This window comes from Streptopelia decaocto (genome assembly GCF_964273445.1).
Source record: "Streptopelia decaocto genome assembly, chromosome: 6".
In the NCBI taxonomy this organism is placed as follows: domain Eukaryota; kingdom Metazoa; phylum Chordata; class Aves; order Columbiformes; family Columbidae; genus Streptopelia; species Streptopelia decaocto.
This window is the reverse complement of record NC_138660.1, coordinates 8,913,670-8,933,083: the sequence shown is the minus strand read 5'-3', so window position 1 is coordinate 8,933,083 and position 19,414 is coordinate 8,913,670. Positions and strand designations below refer to the sequence as shown.

Sequence of the window (19,414 nt, the reverse complement as noted above, 5' to 3'; positions counted from 1 at the left end):
GCAATAGAGAAACGAGGAGCTCTGCAGAGCTCTTCAGCCACAGATCAGAAATGGGCCTGGTCAGTAGTTTTCTGACAGCATATTTTTTCTTCAGATAGTGCTGTTTCATTATAATTAAAACTTTGTGGGAACACATCAATGAGAAATTGAAACGCTCTGTTCTAAAAATATCAGAACATTCTGTTTCAAAATTTTTAGACTGGAACAGTTTGATTTTTATTCCAGAATTATTTCTTTTTTTTAAAAAAGTAATTATTTTTGCACATTATAAAAACAAGAAGTCAAAATTGTTGTCTTTGCATTAAACATTAATGAAACGTCACATCACCACTATAGCACGTGGTAAATTCAAGGCAGTCTGGAATCTAGGAGTCTTGGCTCTTATTTCCCTGCTCTGACCACTCAGTCTGTCCCACTACTTGTGGCCATGTATGTTTGCTCTGTAGGGAGAATATGTCAAGGGTGTGAGTATCTTTTCATTCAGATGAGGAAGATCAGAGATAGGAAGAAAACTTTGTTTTTCTCATCTTTACATCTTTATATCTTTTATTGCAACTTTGTATGAATTACTTAAATTGCTACAGTTATTTAAAGAAAAAAAATGGTTTGAGCTTATACTACTTTTAATAACAGCATACAGAAAGAATTTCCAATTTTAGCCAAAATCATACTGGTCAATATTCAGGGAAGAAAAGAAAAAAGAGAAAATAAAAGAAGCAAACAACTCAAGATAACTCTCAAGGCTTTCCTTTGCCTTGCTTTGTAAATGTAGTACTTGTCATGTGCTAAGAAGAAAAGATGGACTTTGCATTTTATCCTGCAAAGCAAGGAATGGAAGAAAAAAAATGCAGGATTTGACTAGTGATAGCTTCTGGTGTTATTATTTTTATACTTTTCCTTAAAATGAAGCTCCAGCTAAGTTGCATGATTTCTTAAAGATTGGTAATTTTGTTTTCAGAAAGAAAGGAAGTACAGTGGTTCTGATTAAATGTCACCAGTCATGACAGATAATTATCTATCTGTTTATCTATCTGATATATGCCTAAATGGCAGCCAATCACACTATGTTAAAAATGTTTAGATATACATAGCCAGGCTGAATTTATAGTCATAAAGACATTTAATGTAGCTTTTCATGCAATTAGAAAAAAATGAAGAGATTGCGCATGCAAAATCCTAGTGATTTTCCCTTGACATGGATTGCCAGATGGGAAGGGGTTGTACCGGTGCTGCCAGGGAATGCTTAGATTCAGGAAATATCAGTTCAGTACTGTGAAGTGTAGGGGACTGTCCTGTCTTGATTGGAAAGACTCTCCTGCACAGGTCTTTTTGGTTTTGCTCTTGCCTTCCCTCTCCAGTTCCTGTCCTTTTTTTGCTGCTTGGCCGTGCTACCTCCACCACATCACCATCTCACTTCTCCATCCCATTCACTCTGTTTCCACGTTTGCCACTAAGCTGCTGTTCACACTGTCCATATTATTCCACCCTGCCTCTGTCCTTTCCACTTCTGTGTCTTCTGACCTTTCCTTGTAGCCGTCTTGTTTTTTGTGCCAAAACCTTCTGCTCCTGTTAATCCATCTGTTTCTTCCTCACCCTTGAGGTGCTGGCAGAGGATGCATAGAACACAAAAGGACACATTCACAGCTCTTGAGTGTACAGTCTTGGTGCCACAGCAATCCCAGCAGCCAGGATGAACAATTTCGTAGAATATCCTTTCTGTCTTTGCAGCTGTGTTAGAGGATACTTATACTGTGGTTTAAAGCAATATGGTCTTTTACAACAAAATCGTTGAAGCATTACCTTTTGTAGCACCCTACCCTTTCAGTAACCTTTTGCAGGACAAATAGTGGTTCAAACTGGTGAACTGATCTGGCATTACAATATTTATTTATTGCTGGGTGTTTTTTCAGCTGAATGACTTATTAGATCCATACAGTGGGAAAGATTTTGTGCTTTTTAGCTAAAGTATCCCACCAAAACCTCAACATTTGATAGATACCCAGAGTAGAAAATTCTGTCCTGTCTCTCTGCACGCAATTTAGCAATAGGAGAACGCAGATGAATTCTAGATAACTCAAGTGTTTGCAATTTTGTCATCTGATCTGTAATATTTGTGCACTTCTGCCATGTGAACATCTGTCAACCATCCACTTTTACCATGTAGCTAACATAATATTAATAGGAAATAATAAAGCTGCTTTATTTAGGATTCACTCCGTTGTCCCTGTTATCTCATTCACCAGAACAGCCCGGCAGTGATAGACTGGTGGTAATACTCATTTGTTTAAAGAAACTGACTGGTTTTGTTCTCTGAAAGATTCACTCCAGTAAATTAGAGAAATATTATTTCAGATATCTAAGAAAGGAATCCTTGCTCTATATTTGCTTCCTTTTGTTTCACCCATATTTGGCTGAGATTCCTCATGTAATCTGTGAAATTCTTTGTGCTTTTTTTTTTTTTTTAAGCATAATACAGTGAGATTTGATGCAGTGATTCACTTTGTTCTTACAGCAACTTGAGGCACATGAGATAAAATTTTAACTTCTGCAGCAGAAGTCTATTGACTTGCCTGTTCCCTTTACTAGGCTGGTTCTGAATCATCGATGCCATTGCCTGATTAACATCTTTGCAAATATCTGCAAATACAGAGTATTGCCTTATGATCTTAAGTCCTCAGAAGTGCTGGTGACCTACTTGAGTACCTTAGCTAACTGGATAGGAGCTGTTGCCTCTTCCCATTTTATACATTTCAAAAGGTAGTATTTTTATTATTTTTCTATATTTAATTTCTGACAAGGATCCTACAGTGTTTGAATTATAGTAAAGCATCTGCGAGATCAAGATCTTTGGTTTGGGGAGGTGTTGAGGTTTCTGTTGCTGGATCATTGTTTTTTGATGAGAAACCCAAGAGATCCTCATCTGTGAATTCTCTGGGAAAGCTGACAGGAGCTGGAAGGTCCATAATTTGTTTCCATGGTTTTCCAGGACATTTGGGGAGAGGAGATTCTGGATGATCTGGTGACCCATTAGAGAAAGAAGTATCAGGAAGAATTAGTGGTTCTGCAGGTGAACTGGTTTCCTTTACAGCAGCCTCTGGATTAACCAGCTGTGGTGCTGTCTCACCAGTGGATGATGGGAGGGTTTCATCTTGGTTGAAAACCCTTTCATCAGACTCCTCAGAAGATTCGGGGTTTGGATGTTTATGTTTACCATTTTTGCTGTGTTTTTTATGCCCACACTTGTGGCCAGTTTTGTGCCCACAACCAATTTCATGCCTATGCCTTTTATGATCCTTTTTATGTTCATGCCCGTGTTTATGCTCATGTTTATGCCCATGTTTATGCTCAGGTTCCCCTTCACCTTCTGGTTCCTGTCCACCATCTTTTCCCGTTTCTTCACCAGGTCTTTGCATTTCTTTTTCATTTTGATAAGAGCATGAAACTTCGTTTGGCTGGCCTAGCGCAACAAGGCTTCGGAAAGGTGTGAATCCAGGAGGCCTTCTTAGAAGTACAGCCTAAAAAACATTGCAATGGTAGCCATATTTGTTACATGAATGAGAACAATAGCTTCAGATTTGGGAAATTCAGAAGTTAGTTCATTGCAATACAAGTCATTTAGCAAAATTATGCTGTCAGATTTTGAAAGTAAACTGAATAATTATTTTTTCTATTATAAGCACAGAAACATAAGTATCCTCCCAAATAACTCCAGAGTGTTTTAGCAGTTATGTATTAAAATAACCATTTATAGATCACTGAAATTCTGCCAGTTTAACATGGGAACGATACTATAGGGAGAAAAATGTGTACTGGTTTTCATTTATACACCATGCAGTTGATTTCTAGGACTAAATGTCCCCGTGCTTGTTAGAGTATAACACTATGAAGTATGAAACATTTATGCTAAAGGCCAACACATCTCTGAGTATTCTCAATACCAGAATATACATAAGATCTTGGTCATTTTGTTGCATGAAATATAACTATTCATTTCTTTTGTTCCATGATATGACATATGTATGCATTTCATAAGACTGCTTAGAAATAACAGATGTAGGTTTAAGCCGATAATACAAAAAATTCAGTTGTTATTGACTAATCTGTTTCCCCATCACTATGCAATGGGAAGACAAAGGCTGAATTCATGGTGTACAGTCGCTATCAAACATGGGGTTCATTTCTGTCCAACCAAGCATCTGATCATTATCTAGCTGCCAATCAGAGTTGTTTGGGATGGAGCTAAATTTGAAAGTTGATGTGAATATAACATCATAGTGAAAACAAAGAGGAGAGACATTTATTAGTTAATACATAATGAATGAATAGGTATCTATGAAGGTGTGGAGCACAGTGAAGTTATTGATTATGAATGCAGGTTAATGGATATAGCTTTATTCAGTGTATCTTCTCTTCTTCATTGGAATCCATGCATTTATTAAAAAACCTGCAATCGTCAGAACTGCTAATAAAAAAATTTATATTCCTTTCTGGAATTTTCAAACTGCCCCATGATCAGGCCTAGTTCAGAGCCGGGCAGGAAAGAAACCAAAAGACCTTCCTGCAGAAATTGACAACTCACAGCAGGAGATCTGCCTACTAATATGAAAAGATTTCCAGACGCTTTTGAAGTCTGTAGAGTATAATTATTGCATTGCCAAATACACTTTCGTCTCAATATTTGGATTTAAATTCAAAGGAGCAGATAGGGCTTGATACTTGGGAGCTTAGCTGATAATGCGAAGGAACAGTCAACAGGCAGAATGTTCTCTGTGTCCTGTTGCCTTTGTATTCCCAGACTCATCAGGTTGTCCACTGTCTGACCTTGCAGTGAAACTGGTGTGGGCGTGACAAGTTGCTGAGATTAGAGGGTGGGAGGGAGGAGTGTGGCATTCCTGAGCTTGTTAAAAGGACTGTGTGTTCCTTTATTTTTGGTACAAAAATATGGGATAATTTGGAATGGATAAAGAATTTAATGACTGCCTTTGTTCCGTGCTCTACTTATGACAATGGGTAATGAAGAGAAATCATACCGCTGATCGTTCTATAGAGCAGTTAACCTGGGGAAGGATTTTATTCTCCCATGGGATCACGTGAATTTGTGCTTCACATGGCAATGGTGCCTGTTGACAAAACAAAAATCAACACATTAAGGCAATGAAACATCAGACACAAAGCAAGAGAGCTGTGTGTGAAAAATGTATGATTTTCTAATACTACTTTTAAATACAAATATACCCGGAACTTTACCCAAGTATGTATTAAATCCGTTTTAGTGATGTAGACTTCTGTATTGGGACGCATCACTGCTTAGCTGTTTGAGGCTATAGTAAGTCTATGTGAACACTTGAATTCAACTTTGGATTGGAGATTGGATCTTTAAAAAATGGATTTTTCATGTCCAACACTTCTGGAGCACTGTTTAATCTTTATGATATTCCTAACAAATGTTGTTTGTTGATGGTATTTGTTGGACTAAAAATTGGGAACAGATAGAAAGACTTCTTTTTTTTTTTTTTTTTTCCTATTTAGTGCCTGCTGTGCTAACATTTTAAAATCTCACAGATAAGCACTGTTCATATGGTGGGAAAAGAGATGGGAAATAAAACCTCTATTTCCCAACCAACTTCCTTGCCAATGGTTTCTGGCACAGCCAGCATTACTTCCCAGGGTCTGGAACACATACAGCAGCATGTACTCCAGAAACACCATTCCTCTGCACATCAGTAACACTCCAATCTCGCATTTTCCTAAGCTGCAAGTGCTGAGCCAGGAGTATTGCAGCTATTTCGTTTCACAGCAACCTCTTCCCCTCCTTTCTTTGATTCATCGTTATCAGAAGAAAGTTCTTTTGGCTTCACAGTGACCACTGATCCTGCAGTTGTTTTACTGCCGTTATCACTAGCTTGGGTTACAAACAGTGAAAGGTGCCCTTGTTGAAACAAAAGTTTACTGACAGAGGTAACAGAACTCAGGATGTGACTTTACTTAAGTGTTTACAATTTCTGTTGCAAATGAACTTGCCCATTAGGAGCATTACACTGGGCAACATCATCATTACTTACGCTGTCTGATGTGAATTCACAGTCTTCGTGAAGTTTTTCAAACTCTTTCTTTGAGCAGTTTGTCTTCCGGACTGCAAATTCTAAATGGTAGATTTTTCCTGCGACCACCTGGAAAAATTAGCAAGAAGACTTTCTGTGGTAAAGGTGCATTCAAAAGGGTTCATAGGAAAGATGTTTTTCTACAAGCTTATACTAATATTCTACAAGTCCTTGCGACTGGAACAAACCTATCTGCTTCTAGTCAACTTATTTACTCCAGTTCCCATTCTCAAAAATTCCAGCGTTGAAACTGAAGGAAACAGAAAGGTCAGAAGAATGTCAAGTCCACAGTTTTGGCTTTGTTTTGTTGGATGCCTGTAGTGATTTCATTAATAACAAATGAAATCATTACAGACACCGCTGTAGAGAGCCAGATATGATGTAAGAAACCTGGAATGTGAGTAAAATGAAGTGTGTGATGAACAGGCTCGGTTGAAAATCAACACGTTTGCCAAATGCATTAAGGAGAGAAACTGCATGGGTTCATGAATGTGCCTGGTACAAGTTCTTAGTATTTTTTACATAGCCCAGAATAATACATCTTGCTTCAGAGACAGCAGGCAAAACACAAAATTCTGGCTCTTTTAAGTCTGTTTTAAAAGCATATGCATGCTAATATCAATCTTGATATGAAAAGTGAGAAAGAAGAAAAACTTTTGAAAGAAGAAAAAAGGTTTAAAACAAGAAAAATCACAGACATTATTAGTAAGATAACATGAGCTATTCAGAAAAACTCTGGTGGGCTTTTAGTGCCTTCTCCAGGGGTGCCCCCAGTGCTCAGGAGAAGTTGTTGACAAAGTATTTTCTGAACTACTCCACTGTCTTATTTTCAATTCTGTCCTAAACCTCTGTTTTGATATGTTGGGACAGTAAGCAAGGCAAATATGTTACCCTCTTGATTCCTTGTTCTTTATCCAGCTGTATTTGTCTGTGTATCTTAAGTTACGCACAGGTGTTCGCTTGTGAATATAGCTGGAGAATTATTAGTAGCAGAATAAGTATATAAATCAACAGATTTCTAAGGGAAATTTGGAAGCCCCATTTCTTGGAGTTTACAGCTACCGCAGGGTGGACCGCACCTAAAATAACCTACAGAGTATTGGTGTGGTGGATCAAGTGGGTGATTTCTACTTTTCTACTTTAAAAGTATAAGGTATGTTACAAAGGCTGGTAAAAAAGGGTGTGGATATACAGAAATCAGATACCCTAAGTCAGCCTTCTTCCTGTGCTTTTAAAACAACATTGTTTTAACAGAAACTAATATATATATATATATATATAAAAGGAAATTTTAAAAAAACCTTTTGAATGCAAGCCAAAATAGATAAAATTTTGCAAGAAAAAATGCACAGATATTTCAGTTACCATCTGTATCAACACCTGGAGAAAAAAACATATTTCAAATTTAGATACAAACTTCAGCTAAGACCATGACACTGGATGTGTGTTCCTCATTTGTGTTGTATATCCCAACCTGAACTGCTGCTGTTTCTATGTCTCCACTTTTATAGTAGTGGTCATCATTGCTTTCCGAATTGTACTTCTCCATAGAAAGCTTCAGGAGTTCCTTCAGTTCTGGACTGTCTGTCGGGATGGTCTTTGCACAACCAGTGCGAATGTCAGGATTTACTGTCTCTTCAACTGAAAGAAACCAACAGATTTCAGATCTAAGGAACAAAAGATTGAATGTAGATATAGGCTGGGAAGAAGGGTATAAACCCCTGTTTTGCTGAAAGCTTCGTATTTTGGTCTGTCAGATGAAACCAAAATATCTTTGAGTTTTATATGATCAGCATTATCATTGCTTGGTTATTTAAAAGAGCACTGCATCAGCACCTACTGTAGCATTGGACACTTCATAACAGTTTTCTCCTAGAAACAAGAATTTTGTGTACCAATTGCAGGTAGCTGGCAAATAAAGAGAGGGAACTTCTACACATATGGGAAGGACCTGAATGGGGTGACACAAGAGGTGCATGATATTGGCAGTGAATGAGTGTGGCGAAGAATATCATTATAATTTATTGAAGAAAAACAAGTCTGAATGGGTGAGAATATAGCACTTACTACACAGAGTAGCACTGTACTCCCTGTTCTAAAGCTCTGGAGCTGTGATAATGTGTCCAAATAAACAGCTGGAGGAAGAAATAACAATAAGAAAACTATTTGGGAGTTTGACTGTAATGAACTTATAAATTCTAAGTAATTTATTTACTGGGGAAAAAACATAAGCCTCTAACATATCAAATATAACTATGCAATATGAAATAAATGATCAAAGTGGCAATAGGCGAATTACCAATTGTGGACAAAATCTTAAGGTCCTCAGTTCCTTTACCTTTCAAAAGGATATATTTGAGCTCTTTGGCAAGTTAGAAGAATTTACTTATTTAAACAGCACGATATTAACTTGCTTGTCATTGTGGTAGAAAAGGCATTAATTTTTGTAGGACAGTTATACTCTTCGAGTTTGTGTCTGTGAATTTCCAAATGAAAGTCAGCAACCAGCTCCATGTCAAAGAAACAGGACAGTATACAAATTAGTTTCTCCTGTTATGATCTGGTTTTGTCTCTTCATTTTTTTTTTTTTGTCTTTTTAAAAATAATTGTTAAAAAAACACTGAAATCACAGAACTTTTTAAATTGATAGTGCCTATTACATACCTGGAAGCTTGCATTGGCTTGCAATATCTACGATCTGTCCTTGAGGATTTACATATGCTTTGGCATCACATTTACCTATACGCTGGAGTAAAGAACCCAAAACAGCTCCTTAGTATTTAGAAATAATGAACAAGCTCACATCCTAATACCTTCCTCCTACAGAATAAGTCAAGCATGTTACTAATATGACTAATAATTCCTCGCTTCTTCCCTCCCTCCCTCCTTCTGGGAGCAAGAAGCCTGACAGGCAGTCTGCAGAGCAAATAAATGATCCAGGTTCAAAAGGACCACTCAGAGAAAATAAAACCATAAAAGAGAAGCTAAATGAACTATTTGTGTGTGTTCATTACAGAAGGAAATGAGGAGGTTTACGAGCCAGAATCCTATTTTATGGAAAACTCGCTGGAATTTCTGTCTTAAACTGTAAAGATAAAAAGAAGATTACGCAATTAACAAATCAAACATTACTGAGCTTCTTGTATTTACTCAGGTGTTCTAAAGGAATTGTGGTAAATGACTTGCGTAAAATTGCCTTGATATCTTAGGGCTGTAAGAAAGCAGATGTTGAGCCTGTTCTTTTTTGAAAAAGGTTATAGAGCCATAAAACTGATGTCTGTAATATTCAAGAGATTTGAAATGGTAATAAGAAAAGAATTAGGGGGCATAAATACATCAAGGAGAGATCGGAGGTTTTGTTGTAAACAGAGGTTGTATTTTGCAGATTTGTCAAAGTTCTTCAAAAGCATCAACAAAAAATGGGTAAAGAGACCTGTTGATAAAGTGTATGCAGATTTTCAAAAAGGTTTCAGTGCAGTCCCTTGTCAAAGACTCTAAGGGAAACTATCAAATAAGAAGGAATACATCATCCATAGAAACTCTGGTTAGTAGTGGTTTAGAAAAAATAATTACAAATCATGTCAAGGCTTATTATCCCACTATAGCTCTGTGCCTCACATGTGTGCTGAATACAGGCTGCAATTCTGGTTCTCCCATTTCAAAATGAGTAGTACAGAGCTGAATAAAGGTATGAAACAACTTGTATGGAATTCAGTCATTCCAAGTTATGGATTATTCTTGGAATATTGTATTATAATAGTATCTGTCAATGATCTATTAGCAAGGCTGCTTAACAGTTCAGGGGATAAGTGCTAAAAGATTGAGCCCACAAACCCTGCATGATCAAAGCAGCATGGGAATGAGGGAGCATTCCTGGAGCATGTGAAGTGGACAGAAGTTCTTACCTCCGGGTGACAGGTTGGGAAACTCAGACTCAAGCAGGTTCAGTAACTTGCTTAAGGTTTAAGGACAAGTGCGAGCAATGGGGCGATTTGCTTCAGATAGTCTGATTCTCACTCTCCTATTACTTAACACTCAATGCTGCATTTCCACAACAGCTCAACATGTGAGTCAGGACTCCCGTGGTTCCCTCCCATTCACCACCACCGTTCTGCCCTCTACCTTGTATTTGCAGAAGCATTTGTCTGACCCCATGGTGAGCTGGTTCAGGGATATTGGTTAAGAGAGTAACGCTCTATTTTTGTTACAGTTAGTTCTGTTTCAGAATGAATTGTAGAGCAACTACTGTTTTTTGCAGGACTGTTTAGCTCTCTTATTTGAATTATTGAAGCTCTCTTATTTGGACTATGGCAGAGGTTAAGTAATAATTCAGCTACTTACTTTTCTTAGAAAATGCGTCTTAAGCTGGAAAAATGGTGCTAATTTTAATTATAATTTTTTGGGTTGTACCTGAGTAACTCCTTGAACATCTAGATAGCAGCTTCTCAAGGGACTTATTATTTGTGCAAGGCTGCTAATATTCTATAACCTGTAAACATTTCAGTGATCATCTCAGTCTCTGATTCATGAGAAGGCATGGATGTTCTAATTGCATAAATAGATAGTTATCTATAAGCCTGGGTTTAAACTTCATTTGCAAAGTGAAGTAAGACTAAATGTTTTCTTGAGTCAGAGCTCAATTATTATTTGGTATTACGATACTTCCTTGACAAACAGATTTTGAAGAATACTTACACCTCTAGAAGTGGTTTTGCACTCTGGAGTTAGATCTTGGAATTGGTCTTTGGAGCAATTCGTCTCCTCAACTTCATATTTAATTATGTAATTCCATCCAGCTACCACCTGGAACAGATATTTAAGAGATGCATTATGTAAACCAATACAAACTTGGGAGTGAAATGATTAAGTGTGATTACCAAAGAAAGCAAGACTACTCTTTTGATGCCTTCCATCCATCAAATCACTTTGCAGTCATTGAGCCATAGAATATTCATGGACAGCAAAAAAAATCTCGTCCTTGTGATACAAAAAGTAAACTAAGTCATGCATATATTAGAAGCGCACTTTGTATTTGGATACCACTTCTCTGCAGCCTTGTAATGCTTCATTTCTTGCACTTTCCTCCAAAGTATCTGTTACTTATTACTCCCAGTGGCGGGAAGCTGGTCGAGATGGATGACTACACTAATACAGCTTGGCAAGTCCTGTGTTCCTGAGCGTGGGACATAGTAAAGCAGTATCTGAATAATGTAACTTTATACTGCTGGCATCATTTGTTATTTGAGTGCCCTGCATTTATCATCCACCTATAATTGTGTCTGCCTTGGGCTTTACTTTCCCCCACCCACTGTTTTGCCCAGATTTGTGACCTTTTTTGCATTTTCTCTCCAGAAAGCAGTTAGGTTTTCCTCTCTGTGGCTCCTGCGTCTCAGCCATGAAATCTCCGCATGTTACAGTGTTGGGTCAGGTATTATAGCATTAGATCAAAAGGGGGAAATAGAATCAAATGTAGTTGTTTTCCATCCCAGCTCAGTTAAAATGGAGGCCTCTGACTAGTCTCTGTTGGCCAGAAGTGACACATCAGTTCTCTTTCCAGCTGTTGGATTGCAGTCTGTGGCATTTGCCATGTGGTTTAAATGTTCAAGCTTGTCTTTCAGCTAAGAGGATTGTTGCCATTGATAAACAGAAAGATGGCAGTCTGAATTGAATCATGTGTCAAATGGCCATGGGACTGGAAGATGCTTTTTGGCTAAGTAAATACATACATATTCAAAGAAAAGTGTCTGTATTTGGTGTTGGGTTATATACTAGTTAAAAACCAAATAAGAAACTTTACTGTCTAGCAATGTCACACCAGTCCACAGCAGAGCCTTTCACAGGGAAATAATTGTTGCATGAAATACCTGTGACATGAAATTTCTGTGACCTGAGCTGTCACTCCTTGCAAAGCAGATATTCTTGTGTGCAGAAATCTTTCAGCAAGTGACATACTGGCTTTGAGGTTTTCTTACCCAGTTTTCCTACATGGAGTCTACCCCTCCTATAGCGTTTAACAGCTGCTGACACGAGTCCTGTTGCATTGCAAAAACATAGATGCCTGCTGCTGTTTGAGAGGCTGTAGAGTATATGAGACATTTGTGCAGGCTGGCAGATCTGGCACAGAACCTAGAAGAGATCTGCTCCTGCTGGAGCTGCACGGAGATGCCAAATGGAATACCCAAGAGCATCTGAGATGACACAAAATGCCTGTGTCAGCACTGAATGCAAATAAGCTGGTGCTAAACATGGATTAGATGCAACTGCAGATAGAGAAAAAAATACGTTCACTATCAGTTTGTAAAGTTGACAGCTCTGATAATCCAGTAGGTAACTGTTTATGATTCCTTATAAATGAAGAGAATTATTTCCAGGGTCTACACTCCATATGCATTTTTTATGCATTTATTATAAAATATAAGCCACCTTAAAATCAGAAACGTGTACATAAAACAACCAAGGTACCTAGTTTGGAGTGTTTTTTGGTAAAATTTAGAGAAAAGTCATACACAAACCTGTCTTGTAGCTTCTTTGATTTCCACAAGCTTGAAAAGGGCTGATTCAGCACTGTGCCTGTTAAACTTTTGAATGGCTTGTTTCAGGATTTCTGACACTTCTGAACTGTCACTTGATATAGGATGGAAGCATCCAAGACATGTAGCCTCAGTAAGTGTTACCCTGGGTGTAGCTGGAAAAGAAAGAAACCAAAAAATACAGAGCTTCATGTAAAACAGCCTCAGCTTTGAATTTTTCCTATCTGGGAATGAGAGAGAAGGTTCAATGAGCAAGAACCTTTCCTGACTTTAATTGGAGTGATCAGCAAAACCCACATTTCAGTTTCGGGGCCTGCAAAGACATTCAGTGTACTTAGAACTGTGCTTTGGTTTATGGTGGTGGGGCCACCCATGACATTAGGATTCAGGCATGGTTTCAGCAGCAAGCTTCATTCAGGGAAGTGAGTTCAGGAGTTATTGAATCTCTGAAAAACTTTGTGTGTAGTTTTGACACCATTAAGGAAGGGTCAACCCTCATTCAGCCAGGGAAGAACCAGTGGAGGCTGCAGCTGAGGAGACGTTCTTCAGATCCTTCACAGCTCACCTGCTGTGCGCAGCTGCTCACTGTCCTCACACGGTTTCATGGTGGGGACTTTGCCAGGACTGTTCTGGCCCAGCCACATGAGCTGCTCTGACTCTGGGCTCCCAAGGGACCACGGTTGAACTGTTCTCCTGCCGTCTTGTTTTAACCCCACTGCTCATCACTGTGGCTGTCAGTTACCACCCAGTGCTACCCTCAGACTTAACCAGCTGGATTGGCTGTGGATAGACAAGCTTGATGGGGACACTCAAACTTCTGTTTCCTACTACTAATCCTATTAACTCTCTTTCCTTTCTAGTAATCATGGATTGGATTTTCATAAATTAATTTTATAGTTCAGTACATAAATTAATTTCATGATTCAGTGAGCTTGAGAATGGAAGTGGGACAATTTGAGGTCTCTGTGGAACTGCAGTAAAATTTGTGTGCCTGATCCTCAGCTGGTATAAACTGGCTTTAATGGAGTTGTGCCAGCTTGCACCAGCCAGAAACCCATCCAGGGTCGATATGATCAAACAGTTCCACCAAGAAGGCTGAACAGCATGGTACCTGACATGGCGGGGAAATCCCTCACCACTCAGGGTCTGTAGTTTCACTCTTTCTGTTTGAATCCTTTGGATTGGATTTGGCTCCTCTATACATCTGGAATATCTTCATGTAAGCATTGCTGTTTTGACTTAGCTCTCCAAGGGATACTTGTACAAAGTCTGCCCTTCATATTTCTAGCATAACTTATTTTGATTGAGTAATGGCAAATATATGCATGGTACAGAAAAATGTGACCATATTTTCAGGGAGTAATCACAAAGGAGATAGTGCACCCAGCTGTATATTGACTCTGGTCTCAGCGTTTTCGTAAGTGCTGAACAAATGTGTATTCTTTTTTCAGAGTTGCTATAACTTGGTGACAAGAGATGAGCTGCTTTGGCTGAACACGATTCATTTAATTTATGTTGTTTTTTTAGCTTTCTAAGCAAAGACTCAAATGCAGATTTCCCATGCATTCTCTGTGGGATTCACACACCTTTTACTGGCAACTAGATGTCACCATTGCCCTACAAATGCATCTAACCCAAGTGTGTTTATGCAGCAGCAGAACATGGAGTTTGTGTACTGCAGTTGCTAGAAGGACACTGGCTCTAGGTGTAGCCATCTAAGCTTTAAACAAGATAACTAGGAACAAAAAACAAAGATAAGCCACCACACACCTCAGAAATCGTGGTAAATATTTGCACTTAGCTCCCTGCTACCAGTTAGACGGACATTTTTAAAACCAACTTGGGTATGTCTTACACGAACACTGGGCCCAGGCACATAGAGATCTCAGTTGCAGAGCTTTAAAACAATGTGATCTCTTTCTAATAAAGAAAATTACTATGTGAACATAATAGTCACATATAAATGTCTTACAGGCAAGAATTGTAGCACTACTTATTGTTAAAGTCTAACAGATGTCACAGTCTCTCTTATGTAATTACCTCACTGCTAGATTTTACTTTGTAAGTGGAATTTTTGTCTGTGTGTGTTTTTTTGTTATGTGTTTTGTTTTGCTTTTTTCCATTGGGCTTAAGTATTTGTTTTGGTAAACTTTAATAGAACTGATTTAGTCATTTTTAGTTTGGAGAAAATTAAGGTACAATTTTGTCATATAAAGTTTTATAAATATCTGAAAAGAATGATAAGGAGCTCCTACCTTTAAAATACTTGAAAGTCTCAGTATTATATTTTTCCCATTCTTGTTAGTCAACATACTTGTTGAGTGCAGCCCCAAATAGTTACATACCTGGAGAAATTTTGCAGTCTTGGGAAACATTACTTGTTTTTTCAGCATCATTCAGGTGAACTTGAGCTATGCATTCTCCTGTTTGCTGCGAAAACATACGACAATATTTATCTTAAACTTACTGAAGAAAAGTACAGCGTTATATATTCCTCTAGCTATTGAGAAAAGTTGACAGTTACAAATTGAGTTTGGGGAACAAATTCATATGTGCATTTGCAGTAATGTCTAATTTGCTGCTTTGTTGCTGGGAAAGGTAAAGATTTGTTGATTGTGAAGAGAGTAGGGGATGTACTGAGCAGATAATTTGAAAGGTTGCATTGTATCATGATTGATGCTTATTAATTAACTATAGAATTTACAGTCAGAATAACAGAAATTAACACATCCTCCTAAATAAAGTCTGTAGAAATTGTGTATTTACCTAATTTCCCCTCTGCTAGTACAAGATATGTAGCAATGACATTTCACATGGGTTCAAATGATCTTATCACCATCATCGCTTTCTTGGTGTTGTGTACTGGGTGAAGTGACAGTGACTTCCACGGGAACTGTGCCGTGTTCCTGCACGCTGGGGGTGCCCCAGCTGTCCCTCCTCCAGGCGCTCCCCGGCAGCAGAGGCGAGACGTGCTTTGCTCTGCTAAAAACCCGCTGGTAAATTTTCTGTCATAGTGGCTTCTATGCCAGTATTTTTGTTGGTGCAGATCTGAAGTCAATTTGGTTGTGCAGGTTTCCTTTATGCATAATTAGCAGAAAATGTTACAGCCCTCACGCTCTCATAGAGCACATATCTTATATTGAATTTATTCTGAGCCTTCATATTGAAGCTCTGAAATGTTCCCTTCTGCACATATGTAGGATTATCATTGCAAACTCACAATTATAATGGTTAACTTCAGAGTTGTAAACATTTATGTTCTGCCCTTTAGTCCTATAAGCTCTCAAAAGCTACATAGATAAAGTTAAATTCTCTATTGCGGTCTGGGTCACTGTGCTGATGTTTCTATATGGAGAACTTTCGAAGAGCACAGATACTTACAGCCTCTGCTGACGCTTTGTAATCACAGTCTTGCCAGAGTTTGTTTTCCTCAGTGGCACAAGTGGTTTCTCGTATTCGATATTTCACATGGAATTGTGTGACAGGACCTACCTGGATAAAACCAATATGCCTCTCATCATTTGCATAGCAATAAATCAAGTGAAAAGATAAGAGCTTCCAAAGGTAAATACTATCCATTGGTTACCTTATATTTTATAGTACCATCTCAGATTAGCAGCTGGTCTCCATGCAAGGTTTCCCAAGTAGTTCAATAATTATCTAATTATATCACTGAGCCCTTACCTACAGTTACAATATATTGATACAATAGATAGAGTATGCTCAACTGCCTTCATTTTAACTTGTAGTACCAAGGCTGGTTGGGTGTTACAGTCAAATGTACCCCAAATAAGCAAGTTTGTGCTGCAGCTCGGACAGTGGGTGTAATCAGCAGCTCGGCCCGTGCTCCTGCAGGACTCTCTGACTCTTGGTCTCCCCCCAGGCGTGTCTCTGCTTTCCCCCGCACAGCTCTGCAGCAGCCCTGGGGCAGCCTGTCAGTGCCCAAACAGCGTTTGCTCCGTGGTGACGGGCACTGCCGCTGCCCTGCCTGCGCGGGGGACGGGCTTGAAGAGGGCACATGCTCTGGAGACGGTATTTGGCAGTGCCTGCAGTTTTCCCATTGGCATTAAAGGCTGATCTGCTCATGAGGGGAGCCTCAGGAATCCTACGTGATGAAATACAAAGTGTGAAGCAAAATTTGGCCTGGCCAGTGGTAGCTGTTTCTGGTGTTGGTAAATCAGTAGGGGGCACATTCTCCTTGCCATAAACTGGGTAGAGAGCCTGTGCCTACAGGTAACATTAACATGCTCCATGGTTTGTGGTTCACCCTTTAGAGGAGCTATAAAGCCAGAAGTTACTAATCTTTTACAGCCACTAAAAATGCTCTGCTGATGTGCCTTTCCAAACACAAACACAAGCAGTTGCTGTACTTTAACACTGGTTGTCCACAAATGATACTACTGGCAGAACTAAATAATAATTCTTGCCTTAGTGGTACCAAGAAATTGAAGCGGAGCTGATGTGGTTGGACTATGCTGGATTTACGCTGGTGTAGACACAGAATTGTATTCTGTGTTCTCTCAGTTCCCGTTGTGTATTGCTATAAGTACAAAGAGGTGTAGAAGTGCCTGATATAATGGTTGCAGGTTGTAAAACAGGATGGAAAGGTCTCTAAAAATATAATGGGCTTAATTCTCAGCAGGTATAAATCGACATTCATGGAGCTGCACCAGATTATGCTATCTGGGATGTGGACTTAAAAAGAGCCAAGTTCTTTTCTCTGTTACAGTGTTCTAAATCTGCAGTAAATCAACTCAGTGAGTACAGACATTGTTTCTGTATGTTATTTGTTGTTGGTTTATTTCAGTATTATTATGCATAGCTATGCCTTTAACTGGGGCAGGTTCAGTCTTTCACCACTCAGCTTTTATGTTTTATTACCCTATCAATAATGAATGTACATGAATATGTAATAACCAGCTATTTAATTAATGCATTCAACATTGTGAGACTATCGATGAGTAAAATCTATACTCTTTTGAAAAAGAATATTGAATATGAGGAAATCTCTATTGCAGATTCCTTTTCTCTGTTTTTTGCATAACATCACACTCAGATCAATGATTCAAAATAATAAATTATTTCCACCTCAGATATTTTAAGAAAAGGAATGATGGTTATCTAGAGAATGAAAGATGAATAGCAATTGCAATAAATATGTATTCTTAAAAATAGAATATTGTTTAAGATAAGATACTGAAACATCAGTATTGGGAACATCAGCAAACGGCAAGTGGTGTTAGAGCTCTGATATAAAGACGTTTGCATTCAGCTGTTGATAAGCATGTGTGTGGTTCAGTGTAGAGAGTGGAACTATCCATTTGTTTAATATTAATTGTATAAAAGTTTGCCACATTTTAGTCTTTGTCACTACATGCTAAAATCTCCCCAGTTTGAAAACAGAAATACCAGAGAGTGGGTGCCAGGAGATGTGGGTCATTTACTGAAGGCGTTTAGCAATTCACGTCCCCTTTCTGAGGTCAACTACAGACTGTGATTTTGGAGTGCAAAATATTCTCTCCCACACTGGCTTTATTGTGTTTTACATCTGAAAATCCAATCCAGTAGAAAAGAAAAGCTAATGTTTTCAAGTAAAGTAATGCTTGTCATTATTATGGTAATATCATCTTTGTATGCCTCTCAGAGGTAAATACTCTTTTGTTAGATTAATGGTACACAGAAGGACTCCAGGCAAAGGATCATGTTTCATTCTTTTTTTCTTCTGTAATTTTAGCTGTCACTCCATTTGACTAAAATACCACCTAGTGCTTTTAGATAGATCTGTGACTCAGGACTAGTGTCAATCAAATAATATTCACAAACAATTTATTCAGAATATTGCCAAATTTTATCAGGTCGGGTTTTTTTATGTGATCCCAGCTCTTCCTAAGTGAAGATAATATTCAGGTTTTTCAGTAAGTGTGTTTTTACCATTGATCTGAAAACCTTACTGATGATAGAAACGGGTAAAATTCCCAATAGAGAAAGGAGAAACCAGAACTAGTAAGACAAATTGGATTAGTGATAGAATTTTTCTGTTCTTTAGTCCTTGAATTAATAAGCAATTTACCAGCACACACAGTCCCGTTGATGAAAACATAATATACATCCCTACTTGTCATGGTAACGAGTATCTTACTGTGCAAGTCATTTCTTTGATTTTTTAAAGTGTTTTTGGAAGACATTTTGCTGTCACGCTTGCTCTCTTATGAATGAGAAGGAGATAACCTGAAACACAGTGCATAAACAATTCCAACTTTTTTATTTTTTCAGAGTCTACTTACAGTTCTCTTGGCTTCCATCACTGTGTATAGAGCAAATTGATTACCGCTTGCTCTGTCTCCATTGTATTCCTTCAGTGCTGTGTCGACAGCTTTAAAGACATCAGGGTCATCACAGTCCAAGAACTCAAATGGAAGAGGGGTGGCTCTGCTAGACAAAAAACTACAGCAAAGTGCTAGTACGAGGAAAGGTTTCATAACTGGATAAAAAAGGCCCCCTGAATTTAGAAGGCTCTTTAAAAACCAAATGGAAAAGGAATGCCTAAGAGAGCTTTAGTCACCTCTTCTGTTTTTCAGGGGCAATAGCTAAGTAAACAGAATGGGTGGGTTGCTGGGGTTGGTTGTTTCTCATCATACCCTGTTTATACTGCAAATAAACTTTGGAGTTTATCTAAATAAACTTTGTGTGGTCACTGGCATGACACTGAGGTTATCCACCTGCCATCAAGATCACATGCTAACTGGCTGCAGCTGGGGCAGGTTTTGACAAAGCAGGATGGCC

General features: G+C 38.5%; 1 protein-coding gene across 1 annotated transcript; it reads right to left on the bottom strand.

Moving 5' to 3' along the window:
- Nucleotides 1-2,816: 2,816 nt before the first annotated feature.
- Nucleotides 2,817-19,110, bottom strand: KNG1 (kininogen 1; the record flags this gene model as incomplete). The annotated part of the gene is made up of 10 exons (XM_082055456.1): nt 2,817-3,515; nt 5,031-5,120; nt 6,063-6,170; nt 7,570-7,742; nt 8,766-8,847; nt 10,797-10,904; nt 12,614-12,786; nt 14,977-15,061; nt 16,013-16,123; nt 18,916-19,110. The coding sequence occupies 10 exons, from the start codon at nt 19,108-19,110 to the stop codon at nt 2,817-2,819; spliced, it is 1,824 nt and encodes a 607-aa protein (XP_081911582.1).
- Between the last annotated feature and the right edge of the window lie 304 nt (nt 19,111-19,414).